Source organism: Ammospiza caudacuta, chromosome 27 (assembly GCF_027887145.1).
Source record: "Ammospiza caudacuta isolate bAmmCau1 chromosome 27, bAmmCau1.pri, whole genome shotgun sequence".
In the NCBI taxonomy this organism is placed as follows: Eukaryota; Metazoa; Chordata; class Aves; order Passeriformes; family Passerellidae; genus Ammospiza; species Ammospiza caudacuta.
In genome coordinates, this window is record NC_080619.1 from 4908262 (window position 1) to 4930695 (window position 22434).

A 22434-nucleotide genomic window follows, 5' to 3' on the forward strand; every position below is an offset into this window, starting at 1 on the left:
AATCAGCTTCCCTTATAACAATGGACAGCTGAGGCTCAGCTTGCTCATCCTTTGGGTGATCAGTGCTTCATTCACCCTCCCTGAGTCTCCCCACAGCATTACAGTCCCCAGGGTGCTCCCTGGCCCCAGCAGGTTTGGAAAGAGCTGATGATGTCACACTGGGCATGACAGGACAGGCAAAGGAGAGGAAAGGAGATCGAAGAAGTGGGGAACCTGCCAGGTCTATCCAGAGAAGGGAGTGTGAGATTTTATCATTGTGTATCATCATTCAGCAATTACAGAAAAGGGCAGGAAACGAGACACAGAGAGTGCAGAGTTCACGGACTGTATTGTGCTTCTCCCTTTCCTGGAATGACAGATCTTCTTTGGGGAAAGTCTTCCAGGCCAAACAAACCAGAGCTATCTCAAAAATGAAAACCAGATCAAGGAAAAATGTACCTGAGCCTCAAGTTATCTCAGACTCTCTGGCAGCAGGCAAAGCTGCAGGCTGGAAATTCTGAGCAAACTGCTAATGTGCTGCCATTTTTTTTTTTTTTTTTTTGCATCAGAAGAGTGTTGTAGTGTTGTTATACTTTAGCTGTAAATGGCTTTTTAAGTCTTGAACCATCTGCAGAATGCCCCAAGTGTATGAACACAGAAAAGCTTTCTGCAAACCACAAATATAACTGATTAAATAGAAGTAGGAGGCTAAAAGGAGACGTCAGTCCAAGAGTGATTTCTGTGCTGGCAGCACAGAGAGATGGGGCCCCTTCTGCAGCCAAAAGGGCACAGGGGAGAGATGGATCCCGCAGAACACTCAGTCATCTCTGGGATCTGAGATATTTCCATCAGCCAGCAGGAGCAGCAGAGATGAATCCTGAGGAGAGCTGGGAGAGCTGATGGAAGAGCCTGGTTTGTAATCAGTGGATTCAGTTCCCCTGGGAGGACCTTATCAGGGGATATTCATCAACATATATTTGCATCAATGAAAAAGGCTTTAATTCTGCACACAGCTCAGTGTAACCCTGTTATCACAGGCAAGAGCAAAGTCCAAGCTCAGCACAAATGATCTCTGTGTGACATTATAGTGCTCTGAAGAAGGAAAGTACCACAGAACTATAATGTAACTTACTGCTTGTTATTTACCCTTTGCTACACACATTTGTGTCTGTGAAACAGGGACAAATTATCTCTCCAAGAGATGGACACACACTGGTTTTGGAGAGCATTTTACAGATTTGCTGCAAGCTGCAAGTACAAGAAGAAAAGTCTTTTTAGGATTCAGTTGGGAATCACAGAGGCAAGACCTCATTGAATGACGGTGAAACTTTATGGACAACAAAACAAAAAAATGGAAACTTTAAAATGGAAAAGAAATGAAAACATCCTTTAAAGGTATTTCATGATGGAGACATAGAGAGAAATCAATGGGACGTGCCCGTGTCAAGAGTAATATAAAATAGCAAGAACACAATGAATAATACTGAATTAAATGCCATCTTTCCAATCTCTAAAGCCCCATGTGCTCCTCAGACAGTTGTTTTTACAATGCCCTCGAGGAGGAGGATAGTTGTTATTGTTGTTTCCATCCTACAAAGGATGAAATCGAGACTTGGAGGAGCTGAATGATTTGCCTGGAGTGACTTGCAAAGCTGGGATCAGACCCTGGAGCACCTGGTGTCACCAGAAGATGGAGATGAGCCCCAGGACAGCCAATAGCAGGCTGACAGAAAGTGGCATGACAGGTACATCACCAGCCAGATAAGCAAATACTTTGTAAATACTTTGTAAATTGAGAACACCAGGATTTTCCATAGGTTAACATGGAAATTCAGCTGACAATGAGAGAGAGGAGCTCGGGGTGCCTCTGGAGGAGCCTCTCCCTGGCCAGGCTGGTGGGTGCTGGCAATGCCTGGCTCCAGCTCCTCCCCTGGCCCTCCTGTGCCTGGGCACCAGCAGGGATTTGGGGTTTGGTGCTGTGTCTGAGTCACTGAGTCCTCAAGGAAGTCCTCTTGGATGTGAAAACACCTGGTGATTCAGGGAGTGTTTGTAGTAACATGAAATGCTGGATCTCCTTCTTGGGGGCACATTAAACTTCATCTGCATTAGCCTAAGAAACAGTCTTAAGCCTTAAAAGATATCCTGAGACTCCCAAAGATTTCCCTGCAGGGAAATCTAATCTTTCCCATTTCCATTGTCCTGTTGAGTCTGATAATTCTGCTGTAGAGGACTCTTGGGAATAACTCCAGCATGTCCACCCTCTGCCACCACCCCACTCTGTCACACAGCCCAGGACGCCGATGGAAACCTGCAATCTGATCCCTTCCTTTCTGTTTTGTACAAAGCTCATTACGTGGGAGCAACACCTTTGCCTGGGGGAGGCTCTTCTGCTCATTTGTTACTTGAAGTAGTAATTTTTCCTGGTCAGACCTGTGCTGCTGTTCCTGAAATGCCCACGGGAGATCCTCATGAGCCGTCATTCCTCTGCTCCCCTGTCATTCCTCTGCTCCTCTTCCTCCCTGGGGTGCAGCAGTGCCTGCGAGGGGCTCCCAAGTCAGGCAAGGACAGCTCATCAGGGCATTGCCCCTGGCTGCCTGCAGGGATGTGGGGAGCAAATTTCCGTCTGCAGACTCCAGCCGGGAAGTCAATCAAGGCCAATTCTGGCAGGAGCCTTCCATTAGGCATGGAGATGCCGTCATTAGCAGATCTCCTCATCACAAAGTGAAAATGGCTTTAGTAAAATGAGGGCTATGACTGCTGGCAGGGCTTGAGGTTTGTTCTCATGGAAAAGCAAGAGCTGGTTTTAAAGAAAATTTTGAATTTTGGAAAGGAATAAAGCTGGCATGAAGAACGCACAATTCCAAGAAAATAATAAAAAATTACTGTTCTCCTTTACAAAAGCTGTAGGAATTCTAATCATCTTTGGTAAAGCCTGAAGGAAAGAGTGAAAGAGAGAGAGAAAGAAAGAGAGAGAGAGAGAGGAAGAAGGGAAGAAGGAAAGGAAAGGAAAGGAAAGGAAAGGAAAGGAAAGGAAAGGAAAGGAAAGGAAAGGAAAGGAAAGGAAAGGAAAGGAAAGGAAAGGAAAGGAAAGGAAAGGAAAGGAAAGGAAAGGAAAGGAAAGGAAAGGAAAGGAAAGGAAAGGAAAGGAAAGGAAAGGAAAGGAAAGGAAAGGAAAGGAAAGGAAAAAGAGAAAAAGAAAGTTTGGGTTGGGACCTTAAAGACCATCTCATTCTACCCCCTATCACTTCCCACTGGACCAAGTTGCTCCAAGCCCCATCCAACCTGGCCTTGAAAAATGAAGAACCATATAAATCTTGATTAAATGAAATTAAATGTTTACTCAGCAGTCACTTTATAATTCTTTGGTAGAAAAAAGACCAGTTGTGATCAGGCTGCAGGTGGGCAGCCCTGCCTGACCCTGATCCCTGGCTCCAGGCAGGGTCTGGCCATCACTGTGGCACCAGAGCACCCTGGCTTCCCTTCCTGATGATGGCTCTAACCAAGGATGGGCCCCCACAGAACCACCCCAGAGTTCAGGAGTGCTGGATTTGCAGTGTCAAGATAAAATTGAGCTTAATAAACTTGCCCAAATGGCAGAAGCAATATTTGTGAGCTAGGCTGCACCTGACACATTCTTTATGCCACGTGTCCAGGTGACCTGGATGCCAAACCCAAAGCTGAACCACACGTGGGTGAGAGCCAGCCAATATTAGCATTGTTATATTAATGTTATTAATAAAATGAAAGATTCAGATGACAAAACATTTTAATTATTTCCCTTCTTCCTTAATTTAACATTCCGGAAATAAAAAATTAATTTAATAAACTTTTAAAAATATCTTTTCTGTTGTCCTTTCTAAATTTAACACCTAAATTGTACTGGGGAGTTTTCATGGTGCTGGTTAGAACTGGATCAGACTTCTGTAGAGTCATGCATCTCCTGAAATTCTCCACATTACTGCTTCAGAAATCTTATGAAACATCCTGTGTGGCAGTGAATATTCAGTGGACCGCATGTTTGGTGTCCAGGAAATATCCTTTCATATTTTAGATAAATACTTGACTATTTTGTCTACTCTTTAAAGCAGCAAAACAACCCAGACCTCTTCAAGGGGATGTTTTGATGGATGTAGAATAAAGAGAAGGGATAAACCAGCCCTGGTACATTCCAGGGCAATATTCCTCTGCGCTCTCCTGGAGCATTTGAGCTCTAAAGACCCAGACCAGGGGCTCACTCCACACCACGTGGAATGGAACAGACCTTGCTGCAGGCCCAGGGTGGTCTCCTGGCCCTGGTCCCAGGGACTGAGGCCAGCTGAGTGAGGGGACACCCTCGTTTCTGGTCACAAAGGGGTCGAACAGGCTCTGTCAGATAGGATGCCTTTCCCACAGCTTTCACTTTCCGGGTAGGCTCGCCCACGCCGGGGATGGATAATTGCTGTGGTGCTTCATTCCCCGGGCACTCTTGGGTATCGTCGGGTTTTTGTGTCACTGTTGTTGAGTTGTCATCACAAGCCAGACCTGATGATTCAGGAAGTAACATTTTTGATGTAGTTTTGAAACACGCTTCTGTTAACCAAAGCATCTTTCTGTTGTGGGATTTCTGGAGACAAACGCCTTTGGGGAATTATTTCCGGCTGAAAAAAAAAGAAAACACCTCCTAGCCAGGTCACAAGGAGGAAGAATAAACAGCCCTTCTCCAGTGGCACGATCCACAGGCACTGGTATAAATAGAGGACCAGGGGACAGAGGTATCACAGTTGGATCCTGCAGACACCTGAGCACTTGCCTTGGGCTCTGTTGGCTCTGCACACACACCATGAGCTGCACTGTCAGGCAGGTCGTCACCACCTGCACCCAGGGCAGGGCCAGCACGGGCAGCAACGCAGCTGGCACTGCCAGGAGGGTCTCCTCTGCCTCCTCGGGCAGACACGCTGCCTATGACTTGGGAGCTGTGGTTGGCAGCTTCTCCGGCGGCAGCGTGAGCGAGGGATTGCTCGGGAAGCAGCTGAGCGCCGGCAGCGCGGCTGGTGGCAGCTTCGGAGCCACCCAGAGGGCTTGTTCTGCCCTGGGATTCAGCACAGGAGGAGTCTGCACTCGAGGTGGCTTCCCCAGGGCCGGGGCTGGCTGTGGGGATGGGATCCTGTTTGCTAACAACGAGAAGGCGACCATGCAGAACCTCAACGACCGCCTGGCCTCGTACCTGGACAAGGTGCGGCTCCTGGAGGGGGACAACGCCGACCTGGAGTGCAAGATCAGGGAGTGGTACGCCAAGGTGGGGCCCATCTGTGAGCCACGGGACTACAGCTGCTACCACAAGGAAATCGAAGACCTTCAAAACCAGGTAAATCCTTGTTTGTCAAAAAAATCCTGCTATTTCTTTGGGCTTTGCTTTCATATTTGCACAGAGCCTGTCAAAGGGCAGAGGGAACAGCTCTGGAGCAATGGTTTATATTAAATGATGGTCTATGGGAGGAGGATTCAGCATTTACTGAGCACTGATGCTTCAGCAAAGCTGGGTCCATCCAGTTGGCACATGGGTTTCCCTGATTAATAACCCCAATATATGGAATTATCATAAAATACCCCAGGTAAATGTTTCCTCTAGGGTCTTCTGGAGGCAGAGGAAGATGCAAGCCCACATATTCCTCTTATGATTTATTTTCCAGATCCTGTGTGCAGCCATGGAGACTAACAAAATCCTTCTGAACATTGATAACAACAGGATGACTGCTGATGACTTCAGAGTGAAGTGAGTAAAGTCCCCTGCTGGCCCATGGAGGGGCAGGTGAAGGGTGGTGATGGGGAAATCCCAACCCTCTGCCTGTCACACTGCATAGTAAAACAGATCTCTGACACCACTGGCAATGTTCATAGCACTGCATGTGTGGAGGGAAAGAACTTGTTCCTCATTTTTTCCCCCAACCTCAACGGAAGGCCTTGCCCTGCTTTGCTGACATGCTGACCTTGGTTTAAGGTATGAGACCGAGTGTGGTCTCCGGCAGAACGTGGACGCCGACATTTGCAACCTCCGGCCCGTCCTGGACCAGCTGGCCAGCTGCAAGACTGACCTGCAGCTGCAGTGTGAGGCTCTGACAGAGGAGATGTGCTGCCTAAAGACCAACCATGAGGAGGTCAGCTCTCTCAGGGCACTGAGAAGAAGGAAAATCTCCCCAAAAGTGGATGGATATTACTGATACAGGCACGTGTTTCCTGCAGGAAATGAGCTGTCTGAGGAAACAGGCCACTGGGGATGTGAGTGTGGAGGTCAATGCCTGCCCTGGCCCAGACCTGAGGAAGATCCTGGAGGATCTGAGGTGCCAGTACGAGACACTGATGGAGCGCAACCGCAAAGAGACGGAGCAGTGGTACGCCTGCAAGGTACCTCGTGTCCTCAGAGCTGCAGCCAGCTCTGCCCCAAGGGGGAAAGGGAAAAATGAGGCATTAGGAGGTGTCCTAATAACAACAAGTGTCACAAATGTGCTCAGATCTAACTGTACTGCCCGATTTCTGTGTTCATCCACGGCAAAGCGGCCACCACGTGGTGTCACTGGGTCAGAATGGAATAAACAGGGTGTCAGCCTTGGGTGTGCTCAGGGCACTGCAGGGTGTGGGGAGGTCCTGGACACCACGAGATGCAGCGAGGAGGTGAGGAAAGGGCTGTTCTTTTCTTTTCTGACCTTACAGGTGGAGGAGGTGAATCTGGAGGTGGTCACAAGCAGCCAGGAGATCGAGTCGAGCAACAAGCAGGTGACTGAGCTGAGGCGTCAGCTGCAGGCCCTGGAAATCAATGTACAAGCCCAGCTCACTATGGTAGGTGATGCCACAAGGATTCACAGCTCCAGCTCTCGTGAGCAGGGCTGTACCTGTGTCCAAACCAGGTACCTGTGAGTTTGTTCCATTCTCAGAAAGAAAACCTGGAATCCTCTTTGACGGAGACCGAGTGTCGCTACAACAAATGCCTGGATGAGCTGCAGAACCAGATCTCCTGTGTGGAGCAGCGGCTGGCTGAGATCCGAGCGGAAATGGAGTGCCAGAACCAGGAGTACAAGACCCTTCTGGACGTCAAGTGTCGCTTGGAGCAGGAGATCCAGACCTACCACTGCCTGCTGGAGGGTGGCCAACACGACATCATGTATGCAAACAGAGCTGGGCACCCTAAAATCTCTGTGCTTTGCCTTACAGGGATATGAAAATCCTAGTAGGAAAAGCAACACTGTGGTGAGGAACCAGTGCTGACCTGTTTCCAGACAGGGCTGATTAGAAAACCATGAGGCATCTGAGGGTTTGGTTCTGATAAATAACCAGGGAGCACACCAAAGACCATTCCTGGTCAGGGAATGGGCTGGGAGAGCCCCCAGAGCTGTCCCAGCCCCTGGCACAGTTCAGCAGCTCTTTAAGGGAAGCTTCACCAGGAGCTGCACAAAGAGTCATGTAACTGAGTTTTATTGGCTTGCCAGAATGAGACAGGTTTAGGGACTAGCAGCTAATTTAACTGAAACGATGAATTATCTAAACATTTTCAGTTTCGCACAACAAGTTTAATTAAAGTTTTGGAAGTTTAATTTGTATGCAAAGCAGTTGGCTCTGCCCTGCCTTCCATTGACTGAGGTTTTGAAACAGCCAGGCTGTTAATTCCAGACCTTGGCTGCACACACACAAAACTGCCCTGAGCACCCACCTACTCCTTTTGTTTTGTTGGGAGAGGAGCCTTTGGAATGGTGGTGCCCTGAGGTGGGCTCCTCTGGACTCTCCACTCCTAAATTATTTACAAGAAAAGTCAGTTTTTGTTCCAAAATGCCTGTTGCAAGGGCTGAAGTGGCACTGTTAGTGCTTGTTTGGGGTAACCCTGAGTGCCAGATGGAAAAGCATCATCACCAAAAGACGGGGGCACAGAGGTGGCTGCAGCTGGCCTCGGGGCTGGGAGGGGGAGCTGTGGCTGAAGAGACAGAGCTAAAGCAGTGAGGAGGGCAGGGGGAGATCCCCAGGGGGGCAGTGCTGGGGTCTGGGTGTCCAGAGCTTGTCTTTTTCCACAGAGGGGCGGCAGGAAGAGGAGTTGGTGCCACAGCAGCTGGCAGAAGCACGGGGCTGAAGGGCAGCCTGTGCCAGCCCTGCCTGCCCTGAGCCCTGCCCGGCCCAGGGTCTGACAGGTGAGGGGGTCTCCAGGGAAGGGGGACCAGGAATGGCTTCTATGGCTTCTTTAGTGCTGGGTACCAGGAGGATGAGGGGTCTCCAGGCTTTTCTGGGTGATGAAGAGAGGCTGGAGAGGGTTTTCCCTGGAGAGAGGCTGGGCTGGAGTTAGACACTCGGGATCCCAGCTGTGATTGTTGGTGGGAGGGAACTGGGATTAACTGGGATGTGGTGGGAAGCAGTGATAAGGGATGCAGCTATGGGATATTTATTTATAAACCTCTGCACAGAAATTGTGTTTGACACTGCGGGGTGCCCAGCAGTAAATGTGTGTTTAAACAAGGCTTTCAACACAGCATGGGAAGGAGGAACTGGCAGGGAAATCAGTCACAAGTCTTTCAACAAGGATAAAATTTAGCAAAGCTTGGAGTAGAGGGAAAGAGAAAAGGTGAAGGGGTGTAAGAGAAAGGCACAGGATGCTGAAAAAGTTATTCTTCTCATTCTCCTTCAGGTCACTGCAGACCAGAGAGTCCCTGCCAGCCCCACTGCACATCCCCTGAGGAGCTCTTTGAAGAAAAAGTCTTTTGGAAAATCAAGGCAAAATAACCTGGGAGTTCTCAGTTGTGCTCCGGCAGCAGTCAGAGGGCCTCTGCAGGACAGCCCCTCCTGCCTCCCCTGGGTTGTGGCCATTCTCTAACAGAGACCAAGGCTTGTCTCCAATAAAACTTTGCTCCTGCTGATACAGCCTTGAACCTGAGAAATAATTTCTACAAGTGAATCAATATACAAGTATTTAAAAAAATATATTATAAATCCACCTGTGGTTTCCAACCACACAGCAATCACTACAGGGATAAAGGAAAACAAGCCATCAGTGCTCCAGCTGAACTCAGACTGAGGATAGGGATGGAGGGTGGAGAAGAAAGACCAGACAAGGTTGTGGAAAGGGATATTTGCTACCAGAGGAGGTGGCAGGAGCCAAGACATGAAGCAGAATGTGGTGAGGAAAGAAACACCCAGGGAGGCTGAGCAGAGGGCAGGGAGGGAGTCTCAGGGCTGTCTGACTGACAGTCTGCTACCGAGAGAAAGAAAAGGGAGTCTTCACTTAAGCAGACATATGCTAATATAATATAATATAATACATAATATCACACAGTATAATGTAACACACAACACCTTTGAGTTATTACAGATGCACACTAACAGGATAAAATCAAGAACAAGTTTTCTCAAATAATACCAAAGCAGGAATTTTGAAAGCCAGGCTCTGCTGGACTCTCCACTCCTTTCTGGTGGAGGAAAACAATTCCCAGAGAAAACACTAAATAAAGAACCTCTAAATGGATTTGTAAAAAAGGCAAACAGGAAGAACCAGCTGGCAACATGTAGGAAGATAAAAGGGTGAGACAAATTAATATGTGGGAGAGAATTTTTTTAAAAGTGAGACACAATAAACAGACAGAAAGAAAAAAGCTGCTGGCATTTTATTAGCCCAGAGAAAGGAATGGCAAACACATTTAGGAACACAACTGCATTTTGCTGTGTGTGCAAGCCCAGGCTCAGGATCCAGCCTGTCCCTCCTCGCTGGCAGCAGTGTCCCAGCCATGGTTGGATGTGCTGGGAGTGGTGGCACAGCCCTTGCTCCTCACTGTGGGGCTCTGGCAGCCTTTCTTTATGAAATGCTGGATGGGGTTTGATGAGTGACCTTAGACATGAAGGTTTCTAACAAGAAGGCTTTGGGGGATACAATGAGTCTGAATTAGGGCCTGTTTCTAACAAGAGAAACAGCTCAGACAGCCCTGGAATGGCCTCTTCCTGGGCTCTGTCCAGGACACTTGTTAGCCCTGTGCAGTAATTGCTCTAATGAGCTCCTGGACAAGCTCTGTGTTACTTTCCCTGCTCAGTTCTGCATCTCCCATTCCTGCAGCACTAATCATGCTGAGCATTTTGGGGTGATTTAACGCACCTCACTGCTGACTCAGCACCTCTGAGGTCACTGCATTGCATCTGTGCAGAAACACAACTCTGCCTTCCCTGCCCAGTGCTTATAACCTGGACAGGGATGGGAAATGGTGACAGCTGTGGAGACAGCACAGGAAAAGACAGGGAAGGGAAATAAATGAAATGGGGAGGACACAGTGCATGGAACAGCAGAACAGGAGTGAGCTGGGACCTGCATTGCACAGCAGATCACAGGGTGTGCAGCTCATCCGAGCTCCTTCTGTCCTCTTGTAACATGCAAATCTTGCAAAGCAAGAACAAACAAGCAACTCCAAGACAGAGAGACTTGGGCTGAAGGTACAGGGCAGGGAGAGGAACCCAAGGATACAAAGAGCAAGGGGGGATGCCCCTGAGAGAGGCAGGGGTGATAGCAGCACTCAGGCTGGTAAGCAGACAGTGAAATGCACTGTGACAGCTCAGCAGATGTGTCTGTGTTGTAAGAGAGCAGGAACATGGGAATTACACCACCATCAGGAAAAACCCCTGAGGAATTAACACACCAGAGCTTTAAGGGATCAGTGAAGAAATGGGAAGAAAACAAATAATTTTGTAAATTACTAATGCTGGAAATCAGCCATGAGTTCCAGACTGCATGGCACAGACAATTATCTCTGACTACAGGCACAGTGCACTTGGAAAAGCAGGCCATATTCTGGTGTGATGTATAAACTGTAATTTCTCTACAAAAGTCTATTTCATAGAGTATGCAGACAGGTACAGACCTACACCCACAGTAACTCTTTGTGGGGTTTCGATTTTTGTTTATTGGCTATGTAACATTTGTAAAGAATTACAAGAGATGAGCAAACTGCTGCTGTAACCCAACAGGAGATTTCTCAGTTCAGTACACTGAATAATAGAACCTAAACTGCCAGTATGAGCCACATTATGGAAGTGTATTGAAATTAAGAGAGTTTTGAGCACAAGTATGACATGAAGATAAAAGAAGACGGTCTGGGGAGTTCTGGCTGTGCTTCACCTTTGCCTGCCTGGCTCTGTTGCACCCCTGGACAATGTCTGAGTGCAGGAAGCACCTGGAAACTCCAGGCTGTCAAGCTGTGACCTGATCCTGTGGCTCTGCAGCACAGACCAGAGGCTGAAGCCTTGGTTTCCCTCCTGTCCTGCACTGTGCTCAGCTCTCCATGGAATTGCTGCAGTTTCATCACCCATCACTATTCCCATATATCCTAAGAAATTCTCCAGTCTCTCCTCTGCTGTGATAACCTGCAGTGCCACCAGAGATGTGCCTGCTGGAGGCCTGACTGCACTGTCAGCACTGTCAGCACTGGGCAGGTTCTGGAAGGATCTAAAACTCTTCATCAAGTGAATCAGGGGAGACTGAACTTTGCTAGGAAAAAACCTGGTTGTGTCCACCTCCATGTCCTGCTGAACTTTTCCTTCAGCACTGCAAATGCTCAGAGTGTGCAGATGTGAACACTCAGCAAGAAAGAAGCTGGAACAGAGTCGGTCTCCAAGGTGTATTTAAGCCTGTGCTGTTACCAAACCCACTGTGGTAATTATTTCAGTTGCCTTACAGGATTTGGCTAAACATGGTGGTATAAACCAATGAGTCACTAGCCAGGGAAAAGTCGTGGTCTGCATTTGAAAGATGGGAGTATGGGGCCTGGAGCCGGCTCAGTATCACATCAAAGAAGAGTTTAATAAGTGATGCCTAATGGCCATTATGCAAATTATTAATGGTAATTACAAGTGACAAGATAAAATCATATTCCAGTGTGGTTGCACAAACATCACTGAGGCAATGCTTATGAAAGCAAAGTTCTGTTGAACCAGACACACCTTTCTTGTAGTTGACACAAGAAAACATTATCAGCTTTGATAAGCAAAGCGAGGTGAGCGTGTGGAGCCGGGCTGGGCACAGCGACAGCCACAGGACCAGACTGTCCTGCCCACAGCACCCCTTGGGAATGTGGCATCCTCCTGCCTCTCCATGCCTGGGCACCAATACTCACCCTTATCCCCTCTTTCACTCTCTTTTCTCATCCATCAAGCACACAAGTCTCAGCAGCACTGGAACTGACATTGTGTGTGACCACTGCTGGTTGTCCTGGCCAAGGGCCTCTTGTGGCTTCCTGCACCTGAAACCAATTGTTTCCTCCAGTCCTACACTGAGCTGGTAAATCCTTTAGGGACACGTTTATGTCTTAGACTTGCACAGTCCCTTCCCTGTGTTCTGCCCCAAGGCTGTGTCCCAAGGCTACAGGAATAGAGTAATAACAAAAGTGGAGGTAAAGAAATCAGTTTAGTGGGGGGAAAGCCAGTACTGAGGGAGCACAGACCTGTCTGTCTTGGTGCCGAGCCCTGGAGCCCTGACATGGCCATGAAGACAGAGACAACACCACAGCTTGTGTTTAAAATACAACCAGCTTAGCCAGGGACCAGCTTCTGGGTGCATTTGCTGTATCAAACACATGTTCCGTGCCCCAGTGAAATTGGCAGGAGCCCATAAAAACTCCAAAGAATGCAATTGTATCCCAAATACGAGTTCTTGGGAAGAATTGTATGCTCATGTCTAATCTTCATAGGTAAATTGGGATTTGAGAGTCTGTGGACCATTCCATCAGGACATGAGTGAAAGGTTGTACAGTGCTGCTGCTGTTTGTTTTGTGGAGCAAGACCTGCTCCTTCGTTCCATCAGAGAGCTGCTGAAGGAAGCGGGGCTGGGTGCTCCATGCCCACCTGTAGAGAAATGCCCAACATCTGCAGTGTCTCCCCCTGAATTCAACAATCTGCAAGGGAAAGAAAGGCACCCCCAGCCCCATCTCTGCAGGTTGCGCTTGGGTAACTCCTGAAAACCTCTCCAGCAGAAGCGAAGCTCCAAGCAAGCATTATATTAATTTCTCTTGGCTCCAACAGCCACACCCTGTCTTCAATTATATTCCTCAAAATGACGGATGAAAGCCAGATTTGCTCCCTCTCCTCCTTTTTGTTCATGATTTTCCCGACTGTGAGTCTAGGCTGTGTGGGGAGCACAGGGGCTGTGTCTTGGGGGAGGATGGACTTGTATTTCAGGCACTGCAGTCTCAGGGAGGAATCCGAGCTCCGACAGACTTCAGCTCTGTCCTTAAGCAAGTTATTTCCCTGCACCATATGAATAATGAATATTCCTGGATGCTGCCAGCCTTGGGTAGGCGGCTTTTTATCATTTTTGATCTAAGTAAAGAAATAAATTATCCCACTGGAGAGTGGAAAGCTTTAACTCATGCTGGTGTGAAGACGATCCTATCTAAATGTGCTTGGGGACACTCTCCTGCCATGGTGACAGCAGTCACCAACTTCTCATGAGTAAAAGCAGCTGAGGGTACAAGCATTGGTTTTCTCTGCTCTTCCTCCCAGAGGGGACGCTGCTCTCAGAGCTCCTGCAGTGTCACCCTCACTGCCAATAGGGATCTGTCACAACTGCTCCTGTGCATATGGACATCCTCCAGTCAAAGGCTGCTTTGTGAGTAAGAGTTGAGTGGAAATTCCACGCTGTAGGGAACAGAAGCCATTGTCCCCCGGAGAGTGGAATATCCTCTCATTACAGCGACGGCTGGAGAAGGACACTGGCACTGGTGGAGCCAGTTCTCTGAATTCTCCCTTGGCTATTGCCTGCCTGGATGGGAGATTGTGCTCCTCTGACCAGCCAGGCTGTGCTGATACCTGCTACTGCTCAGAAAAACTCCATTAAGAAATGCAGAAAGCTTTTCTCCTTCTTATTTCGTGTGCAGCACAATCTTCGTAATTGCAATCTTCGTATCCAGGGATCTGGATATATCACTTGTGGATACTCCCTTTCCTGTCATCTCTGTCTTTATCTATCATCACCACAAATGGAGAAAGCATGGACAGCAATTAAAGCAATTGAAAAATAACTTCAGCAAGGTCCTTCATGCAGTTGACATCAACCTATGTGTCACTCATGCACAGGGGACACTGAGCAGGACTGAGCTTCACAGTGTGAGCAACTTGACTTCTTGTGTTTGCATAACTAAAGACATTTAAGCCATAAATAGGGAACTAAATCCATGGGGGATTTACCTCAATGATTTTGGAAATCTCACAATAGAGCAGGTATTAAGAGCTGTGCCAGGTGACCAACATCCACACCACAGTGTCTGTTGTCTCTTCTCTATTACAGTCACAACTGTTCACACTTTTCAGAAGTGAGAAATTCTATTAGTTTTCCATTTTTTGTTTCACAAGCTCTACCATGTGATATAAAAAAAGGTTATTGGACTAAGAATAAATACAAATTAATATAAGATAAAAGGCACTTTGATGTTATAAATACCAATGATTCTTCTTTGTACATAATCTAGGGCAACTTTTTTTCTTGACTTGTTGCAAAGTTTGCATCATACAAAAAGCTGATGACTCATAAAACACTATTTTACTTTTTGGAATAAGCTGCTGACATGTAAAGTATCTTCCTTGTGAACTGGGATTTCTAGAGGGAAACTGCCTATGGGCTATTTAATCTTGGCATAAACAGCCAGACTAGCCAGCCCCGTGGGAAGAAGAAACACCCCACAGGTGACACCCCCTTTGGAAGGTATAAATGGAGACCTGCAGCAGCTGCCAGCCTGCAGTCGGACTCAGTATCACGCTCTGCATCTTGCTTTGGGCTGTGGGTTGGCGCTGCAGCTGGGCCTCGCCATGAGCTGTAGTATTAAGCAGACAACTGGCTCTCTCAGGGGCAGGACCAGCGGCGGCAGCTGTGTGATCGGTGGTGGCGGTGGTGGCGCGGCGCGCATCTCCTCGGTCTCCTCTGGAAGATACACCAGCTGCGGGATAGGCGGTGGCCGAGGCTTTTCTGGGAGAAGCTACTGCGGTGGTGTGAATTATGGAGGGGGACTGAGCACCGGCAGCTTGGTCGGTGGGAACTTTGGAGGTGGCTTAGGAGCCACCGTCCTCGGAGGATGCCCAGGCATGGGGTTCAGTGGTGGCAGCGCTCGCTTTGGCGGTGGCATGGGAGGTGGCATGGGGATGGGTCTTGGTGGAGGTGGTTTTTCTGGTGACGGCATTCTTCTTTCTGGTGACGAGAAGGTCACCATGCAAAATCTGAATGACCGCCTGGCTTCTTACCTGGACAAGGTGAGGTGCCTGGAACAAGAGAATGCTGACCTGGAGTGCAGGATCAGGGAGTGGTATGCCAAGCAGGGCCCTTTTTGTGAGCCACGGGACTACAGCTGCTATTATAAAGAAATAGAAGATCTTCAGAACCAGGTAACACCCCCTCCCAGCTGCTTTCTCCCTTGCAAGGCTCTTTCTGGTGCTGGTTCATAACTCAGTCCATTATCAGGAGTAAAAAAATCATTGTTGTAAAATGTCTTTTGTAAACAGCTATTACAACTTCTGCCCGTGGAAAGCCCAGAGCTTAGAGATAAAACTGGAGAGTTTGTCTCTGTTGCTGTTATTCATCAGATATATTGAAGGGGAAAATGTTACTTCATGGAATGCATCTGGATGGGCTCAGTAGTCTTTTTTAATCTAGTTTGTGCCAAAGTGGTCAAATAGGTACATGGCAAGAAGAGAACTAAAAGATAAATAAGTAATGGATCACATCAATTTACCTGAATTTATGTTATTGTCATAGTCTTGCAAAATTTCAGTTAAACTTTATTTCCTTTTCCTTATTAGTTTACTCTTTCATGTAGAAGTGGGAAATACAGGACATCTAATTAAAACTAAGAATAAAGAGAACATGGCCATAACACATTTAGAATGGGCAATTTAAAATTCAAAATCTTTGCAAAGTGTTTGGCAAATATTTAAGATGTCAATACACAAAGAGTAAAGAGAAAAGAATCCAGGAAAGAGACTGAAGAAGATAGGCTCATCATTAATTAATTTAAATAAAACTTTAAATCTCATAAGATTTAGATTTAATGGGCTGAGGTGGATTGTAGCAAGTGCTGGACAGTAATTACATCTCCTGTACTCTCTGCACCTGAACCATGAATTTTATAATTTTAATGATTTCACTGCCCTTCCCTGAATATCTCTGTGAGTGCTGCACTCCTCAGGTCCCCATCCATAATACCCAGGATTTTAAAATAAGAGAGGAGAAAGAGGGTGTGGTTGCACCAGGCAATGGGTGCCTTGAGCCCAAGGACAGGAGCAGAGACCTGGAATAAATGTTCTTTTTCCAGATTGTCTGTGCAACCATAGACAACAACAAGATCATTCTGAACATCGACAACAGCAGGATGACAGCCGATGACTTCCGAGTGAAGTGAGTACCTGGGGCTGTCCCCTCCGCTGTCACCCCCCTCAGGGCTCTCAGCTGCTCTCCTGTGACCCAGGACAGGCTGAGGCTGTGCAGAAGAATTCTCTCATCCAGTGTCTAATTAGGGGCAATTCCAGGAGGGGGAGTTTGGGATGCCAAGCTGGTTTAGAGTGGAGATTAAAGGAAGCAGAAGGGATCTGCAGACTGGGAGCAGTGAGGGTTCAGCCAAGCTGCTGCTCCAGCATGCACTGTCTTATAGAGGGGAAAGTTTTGGTTTTTCCTGTCAGAGCTCAGAAATGCAAGTGGTGTCAGACACTGAGTGCTCTTTCTTGCTTGCCTCCTCCCTCGCAGGTACGAGACGGAGCTGGCGCTGCGCCAGAGCGTGGAGGCCGACATCAACGGGCTGCGCCAGGTGCTGGACCAGCTGACGCTGTGCAGGTCTGACCTGGAGGCACAGCTGGAGTCGCTGCGGGAGGAGCTCTGCTGCCTGAAGAAGAACCATGAGGAGGTAGGTCCTGCCCTCTCCTGTACAAAGCGTTCACTCTGGTGGGATCCATCACCCTGGGGTGATGGAGACCATTGTGTGACCCAGGAGCTGTGAAGATCCTGGGCTCCGAACTTGGCTCCCTCAGTTCTTTCTTTTGTTTTAAACCTGACCTGATCTGGATGGTGTTTGCAGGAAATGTGCTGTCTGAGGAAGCAGTCGACTGGAGATGTGAGCGTGGAGGTCAATGCCTGCCCTGGCCCAGACCTGAGGAAGATCCTGGAGGAGATGAGGTGCCAGTATGAAACGCTGATTGAACGCAACCGCAAAGAAGTTGAGGATTGGTACGAGTGCAAGGTGAGTAAATAATTCCCACAGCTCTGACTTTCCCTGGCTAACTCCCAAGCAATCAGCCCACAGGGATTTATTGCATGTAAAAACCACAAAAAAGCCTGTAAGAACATTTAGCATTTCTTGACACTGACCAAGTGACACAAGGGAGGGACACTGCCACCCTGTGTCCCTGTCATGGGCTGAAGGAAGCACTGCATGTTGGTGGGATTTGAGGTATGACTTCTCTACAAAGCAGTAAGTGGTGAGAAGAACAAGAAGCTTAATTAGAAGAACAAGAGGAATGACAAGCCAGGTTTTACACTGCCATTAGGATGAGAGTTTTCACCCAAACCTTTCTCATTTCATGTCTTTGCTAACTTCTTTGCTCTTTCCTTAATACTTGATCCAGCTCATACTGCACATTCCCTAAAGCTCTTTACCCTGGATTGGTGATTTCAGATTGAGGAGGTGAATCGGGAGGTTATTACGAGCGGTCAGGAGGTGGAGACGTGCAACAACCAAGTGACTGAACTGAGACGCCAATTGCAAGCCCTGGAAATCGATCTCCAAGCTCAGCTCAGCCAGGTGGGTGATGAGCTGGTGCAAACCTCATCCATCTCACAGAAGTCATAGCTAAATGCAGTGTTTCTCCTGCCTGTATTTGTCTTATGCCCCATGTCACCCCTCAGAGGGACAATCTGGAGTCCTCGCTGGCAGAGACGGAGTGTCGCTACAACAACCACCTTGCTGAGCTGCAGAGCCAGATCACCTGTGTGGAGCAGCAGCTGGGTGACCTGCGGGCAGAGATGGAGTGCCAGAACCAAGAGTACAAGATCCTGCTGGACGTCAAGTGCCGCCTGGAGCAGGAGATCCACACGTACCGCTGCCTGCTGGAGGGAGGCCAGCAGGACCTTATGTAAGTGGGCTTGGGACACACCAAAAAATACAATAAAATACCTGTGTCCTGGTTATTTCAACATAAGAGAAAAGTGAAGGACCTGCTGAGCTCATTCTCCCTTACTGACCTATTTGACCTGCCTGGTGTCAGGGTGGTGAACTGCTTCTTCTCCTGTGCTGTTGGTGCCACAAGGAGAATTAGAATTGCAACATTTTTCTGCTGAAAATGGAAGCAGACTGAGAGCAGCAAGGTGCTGACAATGTGTAGCTCTAGCTTATCTGTTATTTCTGTCACTAAAATATTCTTTTCCTGTCTCCTCAGTCAGCAAGGAGGAATTGGTCAGTCTTCAAGTCTAGGAGGAGGAGTTGCAAGAAGCAGTGGGATAGGAGGAGGAGGCATCATTAGGACAAGCCACACTTATACTTCGTCTGCCCAGATCCCATCCTGTGCAGCTGCGGAGATCCAAGGTAAGAACTGTTCCGCTCTAAACATTTCCAGTCTTCTCTGCTCTATCCAGCACTGATGGGCTGGAAGAAAGATCTTTCCCCTGTAGCTTACAGGTGCTACTTGAAAGTTTTATTGTGGGGCCCTTGGGAAATACAGGACAGGAGCCACGGAGGAGGGGCTGAGAGGAGAGATTTTGGGAGCTGGGACTCTGCTGGGATGCATGAGAATTGCCAGAGGGAAGAGGGACACAAGGGAGAGGGACAGAGCCAGCAGGCAGGCAAGCCATGGAGAACTTGGGGAAAGGACTGACGTGAAATGAGGGATAAAAGAAAGAGGAGGAAAAAGAAAGGTACTTAGAAATCAGGTGGGCAAAGAAAGGGCAGAAATCATGGGAATACTGGCAGATAACTACTAGCCCTCATTCACAGCAAAACTTCCAGCCAAACTGAAAAGGAAAGAAGGAAATATAGTGACAGCTGGGCCAGGAGAATGACGTGAGCAGGGGCATTGATGTAGCATGGACCCCACTGCCATTCCCTCATCCAGATTGCTGCTGGAGCAGTGTCCGCAGCTTCCACCTTTTGGCATTTTGATGCAGCCTCTGCTGCAGCCAGTGACAGATCCATCTGCCAGGCTGGCAGGAGCCATCAGATCTTCCCAGGAAGGGGCAGTATTTATCTGAAATTCTAATTGAATTGGCTTGTGAAACGATCACGTGTAGAGAATGACAGTGTGGGAAAGAATCTATTTTTGCTATAAACACAGTAATGTTTCCTTTGATCTCTCCAGTGCCTTGCCGAAGGATTTGTGATTAAGCAGAGAAACGAGAATATCCAACAAGAGAAGCCTGAAGCAGAGCTACAGATGAAGAGAGAGAATATTTAGTGCATGTGTCTGCAGAGAGCACGGAGCGTGCTCCTCTGTTGCTCAGCCATGCTAAGCAATGTGTCAGAGGGATGAGCAGAGCATTGAGCCACATTCTGCTTTATTTTGCTATTTGCTTTTCAGTCTGTATTGCTGTGTGTGGCCCAGCACCAAGACTATTGCTGTAGTCAGCCAGGGCTATGATCACTTATGTACCTGCTGCTGAAAAATGTCTCTAATAAACTTTGCTTCTGCCTAATGCAATCAAGAACCTGTGTCTGAAACTGAGTTCCTTTTGAACACCAGCTGCTGATCCATGAGCAAGGGGCGCCTAAACCAGTCAGGATCATCCTGCACTGGGAACAAAGCTGCTTTGCCAGCAGGAGAGAGGGGCCTTGCTGACCTGGCAAGTCTCGTCCAGCTTGTCCTCCCTGTTGTCACAGCTTGAGGCAGATGTTGCCCATTCCTGTGTGACACCTGCCCTGATCCCTGGGCTGAAACCCAGTTTTAGAAGAACTTTGAAAGTCAGTGATGGAACATCCAAAGATAGTTTGCCTTGGTCCCAGTCTAGTGCTGACAGATCTGAGCTGAGCACTCTCATGCTCTATCTCCCAGTCCGGGGACTGTTGAGGATGAAATTTTGGTGTCCACAACTGATTCCATTTCTGCTGACATGGCTTATGTTCAAACCTATCCCTTTCATTCTATGGGAATCTTCACACTGGGAAAAGGACTGCAGGCAAAAGGTTTATCTCCTCTCTTTTCACACAGGGACTGAGTCATTTACTGGTCATTCTCTGATTGCCAAGAGTTTCAACCTGAACATCGAGAGTGGTTGAAAGATCATCTCTGTGTTAAACATACCTTGTCTGGGAAGCTGCAGAGGCAGGGTGGGAACTGAAAAGCTGCAGCTTATCAAAGAATAGATTTGAGAAAAAAGCCAGGCAGGGCCTTTGGACACCCAGAGCCACCCAATTGTCACAGACCAGGCAGGTCAGTCCCTCCCTGGCCTTGACCAGCAGCTGGTGCTGAGCTGGTTTTGTCCTGGCCCTGACCTGCAGAGCAGCCGTGGGCCACGGTGAGCTGGCAGAGTCACTCTGGGTTTGGAGAACTGGCAGTTCAAAGTCTTATGAGGGTGTTTTGAGGATTAAATTGTTGGTCCAGAAAGCCAAGCAGTGGTGGTTTTGGTAGTGGTGTGCCTGTTACAGAGTCACATTCACCTGTGAGATGACCCAGTAAAGCAAAACTCCTGGTTATTCCTTTTCCATCAAAGGCTGGAGTTATGGAACAGCCAGACTCAGGACAGGAGGAGAACAGGTACAAAGGCAAAACCACCTCAGGACTGGACATACAGCATAGTGTGGCACTATTTTCTACTGCCAGTTCTTTTATAAAGACACCAATTTCTCTGATGAAACAGAAATTTAACATGGGAGCAAGTGCCTGAAGAAATTCAACCACTAATGTCTCAGGCAGCAGGTGAAAGGTGCCCTTCTCCTGTTGTGAGAGGCCACAGAGAGAAGATGTTCCAGTGATATTTCTTTATTTCATCTACCACACACTAATAGTATCCATGGGCAAGGCAAGATAATGCAGTGCTGGAACACCTGCAATGACTCAGAGGAGTGGCCAAAGGTAGAAGTTTTTAACCAAAACAAATTAAGCATTATTTAAAGTTCAGTTCCAGCCCTGCATGAAGTACCAGACTTGATGCAGAATTCTTTCAGTAGATATGTATGGCCAGTGTTTCACAAGAGTTCAAAAGAGATACAAATTGTGGCTATAATGGAAAATTCCCTTGTGTTGGACTCCAGTGGATATCCCCGTTGTTCTCAGAGCTCTGGCTGAGAAGTTAAAAAGCAAATCTTTCCCTTTCCATTCCCACTGTCTCTTCCTGCCTTGTTCAGTGCAAAGACAGACAGTGACATAACCCACTGCTGCACTTTTTGGCCTCAATCCTTCCCAATCTGAGTCCTCACACTCTTGTTTCTAGAAATACAAAGACACTGCACTGAGACTCTTCCAGTTTCCAGTCTTCTGGAAACTCTTGGCTACCTGTGGTACATAAAAGCTTCCTAGTCTCTCCTGGCAGCCCCAGCTGATTCCCACCAGCTGTGGGCTGGTTCCTCCTCTTGCGAACTGCTACTGACATCTAGCTGCTCCTCCAGATTCCCTGGGCTCATATCAAAGACCTTCCCACCCTTTCCACCACATCCAGCAGGTCCAAAGCATGCACTTTCATAAAGGAGCTGTCCTGAATTCCTGAGAGGTGAAAGAGAACTAATGACACGCTCAGAAAGAGACTCTAATTACCCAGAAATTATGAATATGCCCCCGGAAAGGCCCTGGGGGGTACAGCCTCAGCTCCTGGGACGCTCTGATGTTGTTTGTGGACCTACAAGTTGGGTTGAGTCCTGAAGGCAGCTCAGGAGAGGCAGGTTGTGATTAACAGTTCCCCAGCAGAAAACACCCTGGAAACGCTTCATTTATTAAAGAGCTGCAAATTATGGAGCTGCAAAGGTTGGAAGCTACATTTCCATAAGATTTTCCTATTTCTTTGTGCTGATGAGACAGACCCAGGAAGCTCATGAGTTCAAATAACTGAATGGAAACATGAGGGAAAGCTTAATTTAATTTTTTAAGGAACAATTACTTAGTTTTGTCTTAGTGCCCTCATTTCCTGGAGACAAACAGGATAAAAACAAGGCAGAGGGAAGTGTGTGCAGGAGAAGCTCTGGGCACAGGGGGTTGCTGCAGGCACCCAGAGCTGTGAGGGGCAGAGGGGACTGAGGTGTCCTGGAGGAGCAGGAGCGTCCCCAGCCTGCAGACACCCTCCACTCCCACGGAGCACAAGTCATCCCGTGTTTCTGCCTGAGCTACACTGATGTGCCCGGTGATAACTGCGGGGCTGGGGAAGGAATGTGTGCTCACTCAGGAGATGCTGGCTGCACGCAGCTGTTGGGAAATTCCTGAGGAATCATCCGCAGAGCGGGCGAAGCTTCCAGCGACGCAGCTTTCAGCAGTTTCGGTTTGCTCCTGCCACCACACCCTGACTCCCAATTATCT

At 48.0% G+C, this 22434-nt stretch overlaps 2 protein-coding genes across 2 annotated transcripts; both read left to right on the top strand.

Annotated features, from left to right (window-relative positions):
- Positions 1-4798: 4798 nt before the first annotated feature.
- LOC131568545 (keratin, type I cytoskeletal 19-like) lies at positions 4799-8103 on the top strand. The gene is made up of 7 exons (XM_058820640.1): positions 4799-5323; positions 5649-5731; positions 5957-6113; positions 6199-6360; positions 6667-6792; positions 6888-7114; positions 8016-8103. Exons 1-7 carry the CDS (start codon positions 4799-4801, stop codon positions 8101-8103), a joined length of 1368 nt encoding a protein of 455 aa, XP_058676623.1.
- Positions 8104-14721: 6618 nt separating this feature from the next.
- Positions 14722-19624, top strand: LOC131568568 (keratin, type I cytoskeletal 19-like). The gene is made up of 8 exons (XM_058820669.1): positions 14722-15339; positions 16266-16348; positions 16694-16850; positions 17022-17183; positions 17619-17744; positions 17849-18075; positions 18379-18524; positions 19294-19624. Exons 1-8 carry the CDS (start codon positions 14770-14772, stop codon positions 19317-19319), a joined length of 1497 nt encoding a protein of 498 aa, XP_058676652.1. The 5' UTR covers positions 14722-14769; the 3' UTR covers positions 19320-19624.
- The last annotated feature ends 2810 nt before the right edge of the window (positions 19625-22434 follow it).